Raw genomic sequence first — 19,085 nt, forward strand, 5'->3', positions numbered from 1 at the left:
CCAATCACTGCGAAAACCTCCGGTGAAAGCAATTATTCCGAAGTGAACTCACAATGTGTCAATTTTAGGTATCTTCGATGTTCCCACAATATGTTGTAGCGACTAGTTTAATTTATTTATGTATTTTATCTTTTCGGTATTAATTATTTAGGATTCTATATACACTTTTAATATGTTGAAAATTCATTATTTTAAATGTCCACGAGTGCTTTAATTATTCATAAGAATTTGTTCATTTTTTCTTTTCTTCTTACAAAATTAACAATATTGCTTCGAGAGTCTTCATCAGCAATCACTAAAAATTCCTGTGATAAATTTAATTATTAAAGAGTCGATTTCCAGTGTATCAATTTTATGTATCTCTAATATTCCCACGTGTTCTGTCGACTAGTTGATATTTTTCAAATATTTTATCTTCTTTGTTATAATTATTTATTCAAGTTGCTATATACATCTTAAATATGCTAACAATTCATTATTAAAAATGTGTGCAAGTGTTATGATTATGCATAAGGATTTGTCCATTTTTTCTTTTCTCTCACAAAATGGAAACAATTGTTTCGAGAATCTTCATCTGCAATCATCAACAACCTCTGCGATGAATTTAATTATTCAGGAGTAGAATTCCAATGTATCAATTTAATGTATCTGCAATGTTCCCATAACGTGTTTTGTAGATTAACTGATATCTTTCAAATATTTTATCTTCTATGTATAATAATTAATTATCCAAGATTCTATGTACATCTTAAAAATGTCCACAAGATCTTTAATAATTCTCATACGAATATTCCCATTTTTTCTCTCTTCCACAAAACTGAGACAATTGACCCAAAAATCCTAACGTGCAATTACTTTGAAACTCTGCTTTGCAAACAATTATTCAGGTCTCGATCCAAATATATCAGCAAACGATCCGTACAGAGCAGTCTATCGATCCATCGATAATTATAACTATTTTATATACTAAATTTACACACAGTAGCTTCAAAAATTGTCTTTCATAATGTCAATTATTCATCCACTAAAGCTTCCTTGAAGTCTCTATCGATTCGTGGATATTTTTCAATAATTTCCAATGTTTCTATAAAAGCTTCAAGATTGCCCTGTAGACGTTTGGGAAAAATAATTTCTCGCCTTTACACACTTCGATGACGAGACCAATTTGTCAACCTCACACGTCACTGCACATGTTCTACAGATTTATCCTTATCTTTCTATTTTGTGTTTTCGTTTCTATTAATTAATTATTCAGGTCGTTACTCACTTTGGAGATGTAAAACATTCATCACATCTAAACTCCTCAAGTTTTCTAATGATTCATCGAGATATCTCTCTACCATTTTAATAGTTACTAAAAATAAACAAATTCAGGACTTTGCATATTTTAAACATTCAAAATATTTATCAAAGCCAGTAACATCAAGTTTCTATCGTTTAGTTCTTATCTTTAAATTTTGTCCTTAGTTTCTAAAAATCAATGATTCACAATGCAAAAAATTTCTCACTTCTAACGTCCTCACGTTTTCTATCAACTCTTCGAGATATCGTTCTACTTTTTTCTCGTTTCTAATCATCAATTGCTATTTAGGATTTTGTAAACTTTAAAGGTGCCAAATATTTATCACAAGAAAGATTCTAGGGTTTCTATGGATAAATAGGTATCTTTCAAATATTGTTCTTTTTTCTCGTTGAAAAAATCAAGTATTTTGAAAATCCAACACATCCCTCAACGATGCAAAACATTCGTCACCACGATCATTCTCTTGTCCCATTTTTCCTTGGCATCTCTTCATTCCCAAAGCACCAAATCTGAAATCACGTATCCTGTTATTTCCCATATTCCAGCAGAAATTCACATAAGGAATGATTCAGCTATTATTAAAAAAATATAATGTTTAATATTTAAAACAAAAAATTTACTCCTTATTTTCTTGAGTCTATTAAAAAAAATATTTTAATCTCAAATGTTGTTAATTCATAGGAATTATGATTCATTAATAAAAATTTACTAAATATTTCATACGGTTATTGAATTTACTCTGTACCAAATGATTCCTCGATTTCCTTAATGTAATCTAATGTTTCTTTTCGTGTTTCTCTTATTTCATAATGTATACGAATATTAATGTCGAAGGAATGATTATTATTTGTGCAAAGAATTTCTCCTTTTTCTCTCTCTTTCTCTCTACATATCAGATTGATCAACTCGTACACTTGGAATATAAAAATTACCATTAGCCCAACGATCAGTGATAAGATAGAGCGTAGGATTAATCTGATTTGAGATCGGAGTCATGGTAACATATTAGAGTTTTTTTCTCCCTCGTAAAATGCTTCAGTAGAATTGAAAGAGTGGGAGGAAGATCCTGTGGGACAATCTTCCCTTGGGATCCCAGTCACGCGTGGCGTGTGTGTTTTTAAGATGTTTGCAAATTTATTTACCGTAACGAAAGGCGCGTTTTTATTATCGCTTCGGGACTTGGAAATTTCAAATAAAAAAAAAAACATTACAGATTTTTTTACAAGGTAAGAAAATGTGTGTTTTTGTTATTGCTGCTAAATGTCAAAATTTAAAACGACAAGAAAGTTTCGCATTTTTTTTTACAGTGTAACGATAATTGCGTTTCTATTATCACTACAGAACCGTTGAAATTTAAAATGAAAAAGACAAAATTATTTCTAACGCGTAAGGAAAAGCACGTTTTCATATAACTTCGAAATTTGGAAATTTTAGATGAAAAAATATTACAGATTTATTTACAAAATAAGAAAATTTGCGATTTTATTATTTCTGCCAAATATATAAATTTGAAACGACGAAAAATGCTTGCATTTTTTTACAGTGCAACGATAACTAAATTTCCATTATTACCACAAAATCCTCGAAATTTAAATAAAAAAAAAACAAAATAATTTCCAACATAAGGAAAATTTTATTTTCATTATTATTGTTGCCAAACGTCAAACTTTCTGATGACAAAAAAAGTATTATGTCGAAATCTATGCGTGAGTAACGAAAGCTAGTAAGGGGGGGGGGGACACTTTCGCCGTTGTTCAACTTTGAATGTTGAACTCACGCGGAGTCGCGTGGAGCAGCCTCTCATAAATCATTTTTATTGTCGTCGCACCGTGACCTCACGAAGCTTTCGACAATTTGCAAATAGCGTAAATTATGTGATCTTGCGTGAATAAGCAATGAAGATATATCCTGTTTCAAAACCTCCAAATTTCTTTTCTCCACTCGAAACTCGAATTTAACGTTTATTATTTCCCATTGTAAGTTTTGCTGGAGAACAAAAACGAGGGAGAATTAAATTTTTTGCAAGAAACCAAAATCTCAAAAATTTTCGAAAAATTCCTAGAGAAAATCCACGTGGAATTAATTAGCAATAGGAACATTAATGGTTCACGAAGGAGTAACGAGGAATCCGTTAATTTGGTACATCCGTGTGGGATTCTAACATGGAAAACGTGACACACATTATCAGCTCATTTGCATTTTAAAAGAATCTTGTGTCTTTGAAATAAACGCGCCTGAAAATTGTCATTTCCACGTTTAGCACCACTATATATAGATAACGGTTTACCAAACCTTTCGAACAATTTTATTGATCGACGAGACAATTTCTTGAGAAGTAGAAAAAAAAATTAATTATTACCACGCACTATTCTGCTGTTTTCTAACATTTTTGCACTAACACTGTGATTCGGTATTATCCTCACGTGTGACACGTGTCGACAGAACCTCCTTATATATATTCCATCAAGCTCGTACAATTCCAATGATTTTTAGCACTTTACTTTGCCTCGTGAGAAATTTTTAACACCTCGAGACGAACCCGAAAAATATCGTTTATTTTAATTTTAGCGAGTTGTCTGCACTCGAAATAAAAATTTTACCAACGAATAACTATTGTAACAATTTAACACTTTGGTAAACTCAAAAAAATGTCTAATTTAATTTGAGTAATCTTTTTGAATTAAAAATAAAATTTTTACTAGTGAATACCAATTTAACACTTCGACGAATTCAAAAAAAGTCCCATTAAATTTTATTAAATTTTCTGCATTTGAAATAAAAATTTTACCAACAAATAACAATTTTAACAAATTAACACTTTCACGAACTCAAAAAAATATCCAATTAAATTTTAGTGAGTTTTTGCATACCAAATAATAATTTTATCAGCGAGCAACCATTTGAACGATTAATATAAAAAAGTTGAGATAACAATGTACATTTTTGGAAAATGAAATTCACTGAATATATATATATATATTAAATGTCAGAACAGTCATTAATAGGACTTTATATTTTTGAGCAGTGGTACTTTGGTTGGAGGAACAGAAAGAGATTTGCAGAGGAGTTTATTCACCGAGATCGAAAGTGGTATTGAGTCGGTTGGGTTCATGAATGAAGCGCGGTGCTTCCTAGGCCAAGAGGAAAGGCCCCCACTTGAGTTTAGCCACACGAGGGCTTGCTCAAACTCGCCTTGTTCTTTCACCGTCCGTACGTCTACAGAGACCACCGAGAAATTTCTTCGCCTCCTCGTTAAATCCACCACCAGCAGCATTCATAAATTATCGTCCATCGACCAAACTACCTGCGATTCCCGCAATTAAGAAAAATATCCCTCTTCGAAATTACAGATTCTTCTTCGTCTTCTTCTTCCTCTTCTTCTTTTAATCACATTTTTTTATTTCTTTAATTAAGAAAAACTATCGTTAAATAGTTTTTACAATTAATTAAACTTTACGTAGAGTTGCAACTAAAAAAATAATTATTCTTTGTACAAATACTGCTTATCGAACAGTACGTATGATTGAATGTGTAGATTTTGGCATAGAATTGTTTTTGTTTAATTTTTTGTTTGGTCCCATGGACTACATTGTAAACTTAATTTTATATTTTTATAATTAAAGAATTATTGTATGTGTATAGTTTATGATACTTTGGTGATTCTTTTTATGGCACTAGAGGCTTTGTAAATAGTGTCATTTTTTAAAGGATCCACCCTTGTCTAATGGGAAATAGATATATGTAATTTTACTGGAGCCAGTCAATATTTGTTTCGAGGGGGAATTATTATTGCAAAGATAAAATAATTAATTAGCAAAGAGAATAACACCTGCAAGTTATAAATACATGTTTTTATTGCATTCATTGTGGATGATTTTAAAAGCTTTTTAAAATACTGTTTTCATAATGTGATTTGCAGTATTTTTTGTTCAATCATATTTGATAAATTATTTAATTTGAAATAATATGTGTGTATGTATAACATTACACATATTACTAAAATTGACTCAATTATACGAAATGAAACATTATTTTGCTTTTAAAAAATTTTTGAAAGCCACGAGAAGTGGTAATAAAATATAATTTCTATTTCAGTTTAATTATCTCTATATTATTATTTCCATTAATAATTTACAACATCTTTGAACAAATACGGTGTATAAAACTACTTACAAAATATTAGACAAGCACATAAGGCATAACGAGGTAAATGTAGTTTTTGAAAAAAATATAATATCTCAAATTTACAGGTTTAAATGTAAACAAATATAAATATTTCTAACGAGTAACATTATTCGTTATAGTAATATATATGTTTCATCATAATTAATTCATTACACTATTTATTAAACGAAAAACATTAATAGCCGCGACTCGTGACACCGTTTTGCCTCATGTTTCCTAATATACATAAAAATTTGTCTAACATACACTGCATCTTCTTTAAAATGGCACGTTCTCCAGTAACAAAATTGGTCATTGTGACGTCATTGAGACCAATTTTGTTACAGAGAAACTTATGAAGAGACTACGTCACATGAAACTATAAATATTAAAGAGATCATTTTTAAAATCTTTCTAATTGCATCAAGAAGCATATTATGCAAATATGATATCTGTCAACGTTATTCACACTATAAGTCACTTTCGACATGTCCTCGTACTATTCAAACATTTTTACATAATTAACATTTTATAAGATGAAAATCTCATTAGAAATGATTATATAAATAAGCTCTATTTATTTGTTTATGCAAAATGTTTAATTGAGAATTGAGAACAAACCGAAACATTTCATTTAAAGAGGATTTACAGCGTGGACTAACCTTAATAATCAAGCAGATAAAAGTTTTCTATCATTTATGAATTCCCTAGGTCGCTTTATTCGACGTATCCTACATATAAAAACCATGAAAAATGTTTCAGCCAATAAACAATTTTTCGTTAAAACACTAAACAAAATTCATTGATACAACAAACAATTCATAAGAAAGTGGTTAATTGAATAATGAATTATTCATCGTATTAATTAATTTATTTATTTTATCAATAAATTTTGCTCACTGTTATAGAGAAAAATTGTCCATTGACTGAAACATTTTCTCCGTGAACGTATCTTAAAACTAATGGCACTCAAAGTCTTGAATAATACGGATGAATCGGTCTTTAATTAATCTATCGCTTCCCACTTTCCTTGTCGTTCCTCGATGCATTTTTCTTTCTTCTTGAAACTTCGTTTTGACCCCGCGAATTAACCGTAGTTGCTAGATACGGTCTTTCCTTGGTGGGACATAAAAACTTGGAAAATAAAGGGGCCCAATTCCGTGGTTTCTCCCCTACCGGCATTAACATACTGTTCCACAAACTGTTGCTAACTGAAAAAGAAAATGTTTAATTGTATTTTTAGCTATTTTCCAATAATTACATAGAATTTTTTTTTTAAGTATCTACTCTGAATAAATAATAAATAATGATAAATATGGAATATTTGCAAACACGAAATTTATTTCTTCAAGGTGACTATGAGATAATCGTGCAAAAAATATTCCAGAAGCTTAAAAGTAGTGAGAGTCAACTTGAATTTTTTTTTTCTCGTATATTTTACTTTGGGTGTGTCAACAATAATAGGTCTCCGAAATATTTCAACAACTAAGCTCTTCAAAAACGAAAGAATTAAGGAATAATTTATATTATTTTGTAAAATCTGTCGGTGATGTATTCGGTTTAACATTGGGACGATTGTTAAAGGAGAAATGAAGATCACTTTGAGTTTTTAAAGTAGAAAACTGTATTTTGTTTTTAAAGTATATTTGTGTAGCTTATTTCAAGATTTTTCCAAAAGCATATACTGATTTTTAATTACATCCATGTGATTATCAGATATTTAAATTTAAAAAAGTAAATAATTGTGGATTTGACTGAAGCAGTGGGCTTGACTGCTACACATGTAAGCGCATAGTCGCTCATAAACGTACACTTTCAAATCGACAGATCTCGTAAACGAATGGAGGAAATTTAAAATCAATACAGGGTTTTTAAACATTCTTAAGATAAGCTACAAAAATCTGTATTAAAAACAAAATACAGATTGTTATTTAAAAATCATAAGGTGACCTTTATTTTTCCTTCAATAATGGTTCCAATATTAAATTGAATACATCACCAACAGATTTTAGAAATTAATACAAATTATTCCTTAATATATTTTTTTCCTGAAACGCTTAGTTTTGGAAATGTTTAATGGGTCCTCTACTTTCGACACAACCTGTACATCTTTAAATATCTTTTGTACATTTTAAAATTTTTTTTTTTTGAAATAAGTATCGTTCCCTGGGAGTACAAGAGTATTATTATATGTTATTTGATGCAATGATTTTCGTTTGAAAAAAAAAAACTAGTTGCAAATACCGTTACGTAAAACTACTTTTCATAAATTACTTTACATGGTCTTGTTGAAGCAAAAATTGATGTAGTTTCCGAAAATTTAACATCTACTTCTGTTGTTTATTAATGCAAATTAAAAATTTTTGAAATGAATAACATTATATAAATTCAATAAATTCCAACTATTTAAATTAAAGAAAATCTTTTCTATCACATAACATTATAATACTATATCATAGGAGCTATAATATACATCCAGTCTTATAGCGAATCTATATTAGTATTTAATATCGCGTGATATCTTCACTAAAAGATCAAACCGATTTTAATATATCGAGCTGGATAATAAAAAGATTGTTAGAATTTTGTTAAATTTTCTTGTGTTGTCAAGAATTACATAACAATTACATAGGTTTGGCGATGAAACAGCCGAATTTTAGAATTCCGTAGACACGAGCATTCCGGTCAAACTGGATTTTATGTAAATGAGGATGTTATTGCACTTTCACGGAACAATGCAATCTCGCTTCTGTATATAGTATATTTCAATAAAAACCGCAAAATTAGATAACAAGCTTTCGAAAAAAAAAGAAAGAAAAATTAACCGGTTCGTGCTTTACGATTTTTTTACCGATCTTCAGCATTAGATAACATTTATCCTTACATCGAGCATTTGCTTTTTGACTGATGTGGAAACAATCGGCTGACAAGTAGCTTCGATCTGGAAATCCGCTACTGAGAATCGGTAATTTGAGATCGGTAAGGATCGGCTGTGCTACTATAGTGAAATCATCACGTTGAAATTCCTCGTAAGAGACAATCTCCTCCTCCAATTTCTGCCATCTTTACAAACAATGTCAAATTAGATGTTTTGTTATTCATTCAAATTTATAAACGAGGAGTATTGAAAAAAAACCGAATAAACCCATTTCTATCAGAAAATGTGTATCAAATATGAATATTAGTTAATTCTCTTAAATTATAAATTATGCAATCTATATAATGGATTGAATGATTAAACTTCATTATATATAAATATCATTAGTCCTATTAATTATTAAATATATATTAAACTTCAGCTACAGCACTGTATTATAGTTACAGTTTTAAAATTAGTGGATTAGCCTGGTTTAGAATTTTCAATTGCTGCATTATTTAACGTATCAATTTTTAAGATTTTTTGTCATTCGTACGTCAAATTGTAAAAGAAAAAAGAGATGGACGAAAATTCTCTGATTATAAAGAATTTTTGAAAATATAAATACACGTAAAAAACATAAAATTTTAATTTTATAATCTTAATGAGTTACATGAATTTTTTCGGATTTTTTCGAAAGCTCCTGAATTGAATAATTATTGTACAACCTGGACATTATTTCGTAATATTCCTGTCGTTTGTCTCGATATTTCAGTCCAAACAGGCAAGAGCACTCAAAATTAGTAGTGATACTACATTTTGGTGTAGGATTATCACCAGTTATAAAAACCAGAGCACGCAGGTGAGGCGGCATTATCAAATTTACAAAGGTACGTGGTAAATTATCCCTGAGTATTCTCAGAGTCTCCAGCAGATCATCTTTATGACTTTTTAACTTTGACCAAGGTGACGAGACCCAGCATAGATCACTGCAGAAATCATTGGCACCGATCATTAAGAAAACCATCTAAAAATTCATACAAAGTAATTTATAGTGTAGGTAAGTAGTAGACTTGAGGAACAAATTGATTTATTTGCACATTGGCCTTATATACACCGTTCGGTTCAACATAACGATAATGAAGTCAGAATGTGTAGTAATGCATATGCATGCATTAAGCTAGTCGTTATTTTCATCACGTAAAAATTTCTTTGCTCTTATCACATACTTCAACAAGCTGTCGAATTTTAAATGGAAAAAAGCTTTCATTTTGAGAACCTTTAGGAATTTTAATCACAGCTTTAAATTTATTGATGGTATAAATATTTTGAATTATTATTTTAATATTATATTTGATTGTTTATGAAAAAATAATGTCTTTTAAAATGTTGGTCAATTAAATTATTTAACAAATCAATTCTAAATAAAGCATTTTTTCATTTTTCTACTTTTTATTTATTTTTCAAGAATATGCAAAAATCAAGAGGTTTTTCTTTTAAATTTCAAAGACCATGATATTTTGACACAAAAGGTCTTTTCAAAAAATTATTCGGTCACTATAAATTAAAACTTACTGTATTAAATAGTAGTGCTTAAATGGCAGTATTTTTTTATAACGTACTTACTGTTGACGACACTACCGTGTTTTTAGTACACTTCAAGTTGTATGAATAATTAATACTGGTTAATTTTTTTGTAGAATCTTTAACAACAGAAGGCGTCCGGAAATTGATAGGACACTTTGTATACAAAGAAGCTTTAACTAAGCCAATATGATTTTTATAGTGTTTTCAAAATAACGTAAATATCAATTGTTTTATTAAAAATAATTAATCAAAAATAAATAATTTTTTGAATAGTTTAAAGACAGTTTATAGTAATTAACTAGATAAATGTGTGTTGATTTTATCCAAATTTTACCAGGTTTTTTTTTTGTAGAAAACCGAAATTCCTATAAATATCAGAATCATACAATTTCAAAATTGGTTATCATTCCATTGTATGAAGTTTTAATTAATATCCCTAAAGGTCTTCAACTTTATTAAATGACATAGTGTGTACCCCAGTAAAATATAGATCGCATCTGGGGTCATTACCATTTTATATAAAAATAAGTCAATTTTGAAAAAAAAATTCTTAATTGCTCTTAAAAACCTAAAATCCGGTATATTGATGCTCTTTTAAACCTAATCTCATCTTTAAATACTTGCAAAAATGTTCTAAAATTGAATACTATGAATAATATGATAGTAAACACTAAATGAATATTTAAGTCATTTTGACCACAGAGTCATTGACTTCAAGGTAATTCCAAAATTGCCAACCAACTAGAGCACAAATAAATTTTGGTTATTCGCGACACGTCACAACTTTAAGAAGTCTCATTTTTTATACATGCAAGGTATTCGTATAAAAGTCCCCCCTCCTTTCTTATTACTTATTACAGAGAACAAACACCTTTAAAGAAAAATTAACACGTGGTTCTTCATTTTCAAAAATTTTTCGTATAGTTATATTCTTTTGACCTTGAAATGACACGCAAGGGTCATATGATGATCAAATAAATTTTTTATTGTATTTTCTTATATATTATATCAAGAGCTTTACAACTAATATATATTAGGGTGATTAAAAAACAGTCGAAAAAAAATTTTGTTTAACGCAAATTTTTTTTATATATTTTATGCATTAAAATAGAATTTTTCATCAAATTTGACCTCTGTAACTCAATTTTAAAAGGTGGCACAATTCATTTCATTATAATTTTTTTACTGTAGTATCTTTTTCGTCATAACCTATCATGAAATGCCTTTCGAATAAGTTTTATTTTTTGGATTATCCTTCAGTTATGAGATGACGTTAGTGAGTATTGTGAGTAGTGTTCAGCGAATGGCCGCCTAGCGGTGGCGAAAAGAGTTAAGGAGCCAAAATAGAGTGCCAGGGCGAGACAGCATAATAGCCCATACCGTTCTTTCATGAGTTTCCTCGAAATCGTTACATTATTAATAGCTAAATAATGATTATTGTGCGGTTAAATGCTTAAAAGAAACAATATGGTAATGATTTTGTGTGAATAGTGTAACTTCATAATAGGTTATGACGAAAAAGATATACAGTAAAAAAATTATAATGAAATGAATTGCACCACCTTTTAGAACTGAGTTGCAGAGGTCGAATTTGGTGAAAAATTCTATTTAAATGCATAAAATATAAAAATAAATTTGCACAAAAAAAAATTTTTTTTTTCCTTTTTTTGAATCACCCTAATATATATATTTATAATTTCATTTACTCATTCACTATCTAATTTAGATATAAAACTGCAAGTACATAATTTACTATGCACATGTATATGTAATGTGGTTGCACATATAAAACGTTGTCAAACCCACACCAATATGCAATTTAAATTAAAATATTAAGTTAACGAGTAGATGAAGAGACAAGGTCATGTAGTATTTTGGAAATGTCTTGAGATAAGCTATAATAAGGATATACAATAAAAAATATGAATTTATATTAAAAAAAATTCAACTTGGCCTTCAAATGATCTTTGCGTGATTTTCAATGTTAAATGAATAAAAACTTAATATATTTTCGAAAATTAAAAAATAAACATGTTTTTAGAACACATTTCCCTAAAAAATAGAAAGGGCGTAGGGGGGCAGTGCAATTTTATAAACACACCCTGCATAAATAAAAATGTTACCGAAGTTGAGAGCAATGAAATGTACAGAATCCTATATTATCAAAGTACAATCCACCCTAGTATGCACATACTATATCAGATCTGTTTAACGTTGACTTGTGTAAGTTTTCAAGTTTATTTTTCGCATACGAATAGAGACCATATTGACCAATACAAAGATATTGAAATGAGAATGTATAGTTGTATATACTTACATATATAAAAGCTACATTTGACCACTTACAAAATACAACGATAGCCTTATAATTTGCATATGCATTACTATACACATCCTTATTTAATTACGGTCATATTAGTATTCACAGTGTCCATAAGAGATCTATTAGTATAACCAGAGTAAGTTTATCCAAATACGAGCTTGCTATAAATATTATTTAAAAAAAATAGATTTTATTTCTAGAAATTTCAGATTAAATGTGATTGATGGTAAATAAGCAAAGACCTTCCAGTGTCTCTCCATATCAACTCTTGGATCATTCTTCATTCTCTCCACGAGGACCTTGGCCATGTACGGAGTGTCTGAAGACATTGCTCCAGTTTCAGCAACGTTGAATTGGGCTGCTTTATGATGGGGTGCAGCATCCCCATAGGCATAACCAAATAATTTGGGATTGAATTCCTATAAAATAATACATTTTTTGTTATGTATATTATATTTCTCCTCTTTCATCATCACGCATTGTTATTATACAGGGTGTTCAAGTATTCGTCCCTCACATTACTCCTTTGTTATTTTGCAAACGTATACATAATTTATTATGGTTAATAACATTTTTAATTTGCTAATTGTGCAATTTAAGTGATACGTTAAACGCCGAACTATGTAATAACGTGTAAATTTTAGATTGTCGTGTATATCAGTGATTTTCAATCATCATAACTATATATATAGTGTAAAGCTGGATATCCCCGATCCTACATGCCTCGTGGTATTATTTTATCCATTTTGATGCTAAATTTGTTATATAGGGTGTAACATTAATAATATTTTTAATTTTAACCACATATTCTTGAGACTAAACTAAGTAGAAAAGTCCTATACTATGACATCCGTAAAAGCATCATTGCTGAGATAAATCAATTTTAAATCGATTAATCAAGGCTTCGATTCAACGGAAATAATACTTTACTCTCACTTTCGTACCAGCAATTGAACCAGTCATTTTGACTGGTACTGGTATAAGTGTCAAAAACGCAAATTATTTTTACTAACAACATATATACAGTAATATAAACTTTATAAAATTAATTCTTTAGTTATAACTAGAAAAGTCATGATATCATTACGAAAAAAAAGATATTACACGTAGTAGGAATTTTAAATTGAAATACCGAAAACAGTCATTTTGACTGGTCTGGTATATCTAGTGTTAGAAAACAAAAGAAGTTTGTATTTCTTCACCGATCCGTATTGTCGTACACGAAAATACACACACACGCACGAAACTACGGCGATTATTAATATTACCTCCTAATGTCTTACATTCCTGATCCTGGTTTTAGTGAAATTTATTTTCTGCCTATTTTTAAAAAGATCCTTGACAGTACCTATTTAGTTGAAAAATGTAGAAAATAATACGGCGTTATTTGTAGATTATTTTTCAATTCGTTTTATCTTTTCGGTGACGAGACATATGATTTGCTCTAAGGTAGTCGAAAAATAAGTATTATATTAAAATGCTATTATAAGAAATTGTATTTTTTTCTGCTTTTGAAAATCTTACTGTTTTATCTGATAGAGCAGTTTGTAACATCATTGGAAGAGCAAAATGACTCGAAAATAGATTTTCAAATAAGGCCATAGTTTTCTCTGGAAATTTCTGCCTAATTGGAGAGCTTGAAGGATCCCTTTACGAATAAATAAGCCTTTTTTCATTTTATGAAAGGACAATCCACAAAATTAAGAATAATTTTTTCTTTATACCGTAGATTGTCCATAGTTTTTCCCTTTTGGCATGTGCCTGCCTAAATAGACTTGCCAGTAAAACTAGCCAATTACTAGACCAGATTCTAGTTTATAATGACTAGAAGTTGATATGGTCACCAAAATGAAATATTTTACAATTCACCAAGCAAATCGTCTTAATCTGAAAAAGAGAAAAGCATAAATATTTGCTAACTTATCTGAAATCTTCTCTTACTTAAGATCGTGCAAAGACTATGAATAATAATCTACAGCACTAACAAAAAATTATTCTTGATTTTGTAGCTTGTCCTTGCATAAAATGAAAAAAGATTTATTTATTGTTAAAGGGATCCTTCAGGCTCTCCACTTATTAGGCCGAAATTTCAAGACAAGATTATAGCTTTACTTGAAAACCAATTTTCGAGTCATTTTGATCTTCCAATTATGCACGCAGCAAACTGTTCTATCTGTTAAAACAGTAACATTTTGAAAAACAGAAAAAATACGATTTATAATCGCTTATTTAACATAATACTTATTTTTAGACTACCTTAGAGCAGTTCGTGTCGCGTCACCGAAAAGATAAAACGATTTTAAAATTAATCTACAAATAACGGCGTTTTATTCTCCAGATTTTTAAACTAAATGGGTGCTATCGAGGATCCTTTTAAAAATAGGCAAAACATAGATTTCATTAGCACCAGGATCAGTAATGTAAGAGATTAGGAAGTAATATTAACTAGTTTGCGACGTTGTGACCCACCGATGGGTCATACTTGTTATTTCTTATGGAATTGCGTGCCTACCAGTGCGGGTCACTAATCACAATGTTCGAAAAAGCAAAACATAATATAATATAGCTGTTATTCATATTTAATCAGTTAAGGAGGTTACTACCCAAATCAGTTTTCTTAGGATTTTTTTCAAATTGATACTGAGTATTTATTATGATGTAACACGTAACTGATTGAATGTTGGAATAGCTCAGTGACATAGATTTCGAGGTATGGAGTCTCAAAGTGTCAAAATTTAGCATGCGTCATATGGAATGTAACAGCAGTTTCAAGACATGTTTGCTCATTAATAAAATACGGCTCTTAGGAATTTGCTGAAAAAGCAGTATTCATTTTTTGAAACCTTAAGGAAGATGGTATTAAAAAGCCAGGAAGCCTAGCGTTTCCGTTATTGAGATATTTTAATATATAGTCAGAGGTGTGACATTGAATTATTTGCGATTTGAAGTTGGAAGCAGCACAACAATATACGCGTCGTCAAACTCTCTCTCTCTCTCTCTCTCTCTCTCTCTCTCTCTCTCTCTCTCTCTCTAACTCATCTTACTTTATATGTACGCATGAATGTTATGTTTTGTTTTTGTGTGGTACACAGACGAGTTTCAGAAAAACAGTCGGTTACAAAAGTTTTCTGTTTACTATGAAATCTGATGTATATGGTACTAGTCTATCATTAAGTTCTAAACTTTTGTAAGTGACGGTCAGGTAGTAAACTCCTTAAGCGCGTTGGTCATGTATATGCGTGAACGCTTGATTATATTCCGTACAGTGTGAAGGGTTTTTAAACCCAAATTCGTCGACGTCACGAACATGTGTTAATAATCGGCGTAGTTGCGTGCGTGCGTGTGTGTATATGCGTGTACGACAATACGGATTAGCAGAAGTACAAACTTCTTTTGTTTTTTGAGGGGGACTGTCAACGAAATTGAGAGTAATGTAATTTTTCCATTGAATCAAAGCCATGATTTATTGGTTTAAAATTGATTTATCTCAGCAATGATGCTTTTACGGACGTCATAGTATGGGACTTTTCTACTTAGTTTATACTCAAGAATATGCGGTTAAAATTAAAAGCATCAATGCTGATACACTCTGTATATGTGTAATGTCAAGTAAGAATGTCTGATCAGAATGTGACTGAGCGAAATTATATAGGTACATTTAGTCATTTAGTGTTTCGAAGAAAGTTTTTAAAAGAAACTGTAAAAATATAAATTTAAAAAGCATGCAGATATAGGGCTCCATTTTGAAAAAAATCAAGGTGACCTTTATAACTTTTAATTTTTTCCACCTATAATATTTCAATTTAGATGATTTTCGATCCTATTGAAAAAAGTAAATAAATAAAATAATTCTTACTTTTTTTTCCACTCATTCAAGATAGATTTATTTAAGAAAATTTCTCTGCATAATAAGTTTTGAAAATTAAACAATAAACATGGATTTTCATAGCTTCAAAAAAATTGATAAAACTGCTTAAAATTTAAATATATCTAACGTGATTTTCCCTTTTAATGTATTTATTCACGACTTAATCAGCTACAATTATATACATTAGTGATAGATATTCCTTACAAACAAAAAGCATGAAATTCTTTTTCATTTTATTCTGTAATTTAAGATTGTAGGAATTTGGGAACCCTATTTTAATTCCTATACTCTTATCATGCAACACGGTAAATGAAAATCATTATAGGGTGGGAATTTGAAACTCCCACCCCATCATGATCCTCATTCACCATACTACGTGATAAGTGTAGAGGATTCAAAATAATGGTCAAAATTCCCTACAATTAAAACTGACTATACTCACGATCCAAAAGTGCTGTAAGACTTCAATGGATATGATCAAAATTTTTTTATCATGTATATTTAAATTGTACAGTATCATTGGATCGTGAGTATACATATAATCAACTTTATACACGTCTTTCCTTTTTTTCCTTTCTTTTATTTCCAAATTCTACCTACCTTGAGAATATTAGGAATTGTTAGGTACTTCCTCCAGTTTCCCTCTCCACCACCGGTAGATACAACGCCTCTATTTTCAATAGCAATTCCAAAAATTGTGGCGGCAAAAATTCCAGCACCAGCCAACAACGAATCACCCATTGTCCCAACAACGTCGATATCGCCTGGTCGCAACTGGTGAACGGAATTTGGTACCATCGATGATCGACCTTCTACAAAAATCCATTTCGTTTCAATGCAATGTACAGTATAGAATATAAAAGTATAACAAAAAAACATCAAATTAATATAATTTTTTTCGAATATTATATTGTATCAGAAAATATCAGTAAATCTATTTTCCATTATTTATTTTTTGTCGATACGTGTATTTATTTATACGCGTTTGTTTGTCACATTTTGTATAACAGTTACGTAGCTCTGTATATATTAATTAAATTTGCATAGTTCAAGTACTATTAATCTTCATGGCTTGTCTGAGAAAAAAGAGAGTAACAACTAATTATCTTATATCTTTTATAGCAAAAAAGTTATGTGCAAGAAAAACAGTAAAAACTTAAGCTTCAAATTTTGTCTACTTAGTATCTCGGCTGCTGTACGTTTGAAGAAAAAATGTGAAGCAATGTTTATAAACTAATACATTTTTTACTATTTTCATATATTAAAATTATGCTTAAATCAGACAGTATTAGTGAATTAGACAGTGGTAGTGTTAAGATGGTTCTCGTGTTGACAGTAGACTGTACTAATCATACTAATGAGACATTTAAAAAATTTTAATAAACAAAATCCTACTTTATAATTGAATAAATAATACTGAAACATCAAATAATAAGTAGAAATAATGTAGAAGAAAAATTTTCACTTTTATATTTACATCAAATGCCATTTTATTAGCTATTATTTAAAAAAAAAATTGTTTCTTCCTATTTAATTTTAAAAATGAGGCATTAATTGTGAAAGCGTTTACAAATTCACTAAATTAATTTTTCAACTCATGTACAGATACAATGATAATATAATTTTTTTCATACCGTTAGGCATCTTTTTATTCAATAAAATATATTTATGTGCATGTTAATTATTGTTTTAAAAAATCGATTCAGTGAATTTTAAGGGTATGTTTTCACAATTAATGTCACACCCCAAAATTTAAAATTTAACAAAAGATAACAATTTTTTAGGAGAAAAAAACCCAGTTAAAAAAATAATGAAAACAAGATAGTTAATAAATTTGTACATTCGATGCAAATAAATAAGTGAAAACTTTTGTTACCCATTGCGTCATCTATTATTTAATATTTAAACATTATTTATTCAATTACAAAGCAGAATTACGTTTATTTAGAATTTCAAAAATATCTGATTAGTACAGTTTAAATACAGCGCAAGAACTACCTTAATGATTAAAATTTAATAGTCCAATTATCATGTATGTATAATTTCTTTTCAATTATATACACTTTTTCTAATTTTTCTATGAAAACATTCGCTTTAACATTTGATTATTCAGGGTGTCCCACGAACGATAGCCATGCCAATACCATCGGATAGGAGACTAATATCTAAGTAAAAAAGTTGTAAAAACCTTTTTACTAGTACCCTTAGTTAAAAAGTTATTTGCAATTAAAGATTATCAATTACAGTAGCCTTTCTTAAAGAGGAAGATTGTTTTGGTCGCATTATAAGGCCAAAAATGCTAAGATTCTGTGAATTAAAATACTAAGAAAAACACAAAGCAAAACACATCCACATGAGCCTATGAAGTGGTTGAAGGCCTAACGACAGTTTCGAATGCAAGCGCCATAAAAACAATCAAAACATAAACACTTTCGAGAAAAGCTATAAGCTAAAGATTGAAACTTTTGCAACTTTCGTTTAACAAATTAATTATTTATATTTCTAAATTGTGCGTATTTTTACGATGAAAGTGAGTCCAAACACAACATAATTACATCAATTCTAGAGTTAATTAAAAGTTTTAATTGATTAATAGTATCGCTAAAAATAGTCGTAATTATGTCACGTTTGGACTCATTTTTGTAGCAAAAATACGTGCAATTCAAAAATAATTATTATTAATTTGTTCATTGAAAATTGCAAAGTTTCAATCTTAGCTTATAGCTTTTCTCGAAAGTGTTTATGTTTTGATTATTTTTATGGCGCTTGCACTCGAAACTGCCGATCAGCCTTCAATCACTTCATAGGCTAAAGTGGATGTGTTTTGCTTTGTGTTTTTCTTAGTATTTTAATTCGCAGAATCTTAGCATTTTTGGCCTTAATAAAGCCAAAACAATCTTTCTCTTTAAGAACGCCTATTATAATCGATAATCATTAATTTGGAATAACTTTGTTATCAAGAGTGCTAGCCAAACAGTTTTTA

At 29.5% G+C, this 19,085-nt stretch overlaps 1 protein-coding gene across 1 annotated transcript in view; it reads right to left on the reverse strand.

Moving 5' to 3' along the window:
- Window positions 1-5,404: 5,404 nt before the first annotated feature.
- Window positions 5,405-19,085, reverse strand: part of LOC136777393 (phospholipase B1, membrane-associated-like) — a 55,837-nt gene continuing 42,156 nt past the window's right edge. The window contains exons 3-7 of the mRNA XM_066733641.1: window positions 16,703-16,914; window positions 12,477-12,653; window positions 9,053-9,351; window positions 8,352-8,530; window positions 5,405-6,678 (exon numbers count right to left, since the gene is read on the reverse strand). Of these exons, the coding sequence (XP_066589738.1) occupies window positions 6,479-6,678; window positions 8,352-8,530; window positions 9,053-9,351; window positions 12,477-12,653; window positions 16,703-16,914 (1,067 nt within the window). The 3' untranslated portion in view covers window positions 5,405-6,478. The remainder of the gene's footprint in view (window positions 6,679-8,351; window positions 8,531-9,052; window positions 9,352-12,476; window positions 12,654-16,702; window positions 16,915-19,085) is intronic.

This window comes from Prorops nasuta, unplaced genomic scaffold (assembly GCF_024137725.1).
Source record: "Prorops nasuta isolate Cenicafe-Biocafe unplaced genomic scaffold, Cenicafe_Pnas_1.2 PNAS00011, whole genome shotgun sequence".
Taxonomy (NCBI): domain Eukaryota; kingdom Metazoa; phylum Arthropoda; class Insecta; order Hymenoptera; family Bethylidae; genus Prorops; species Prorops nasuta.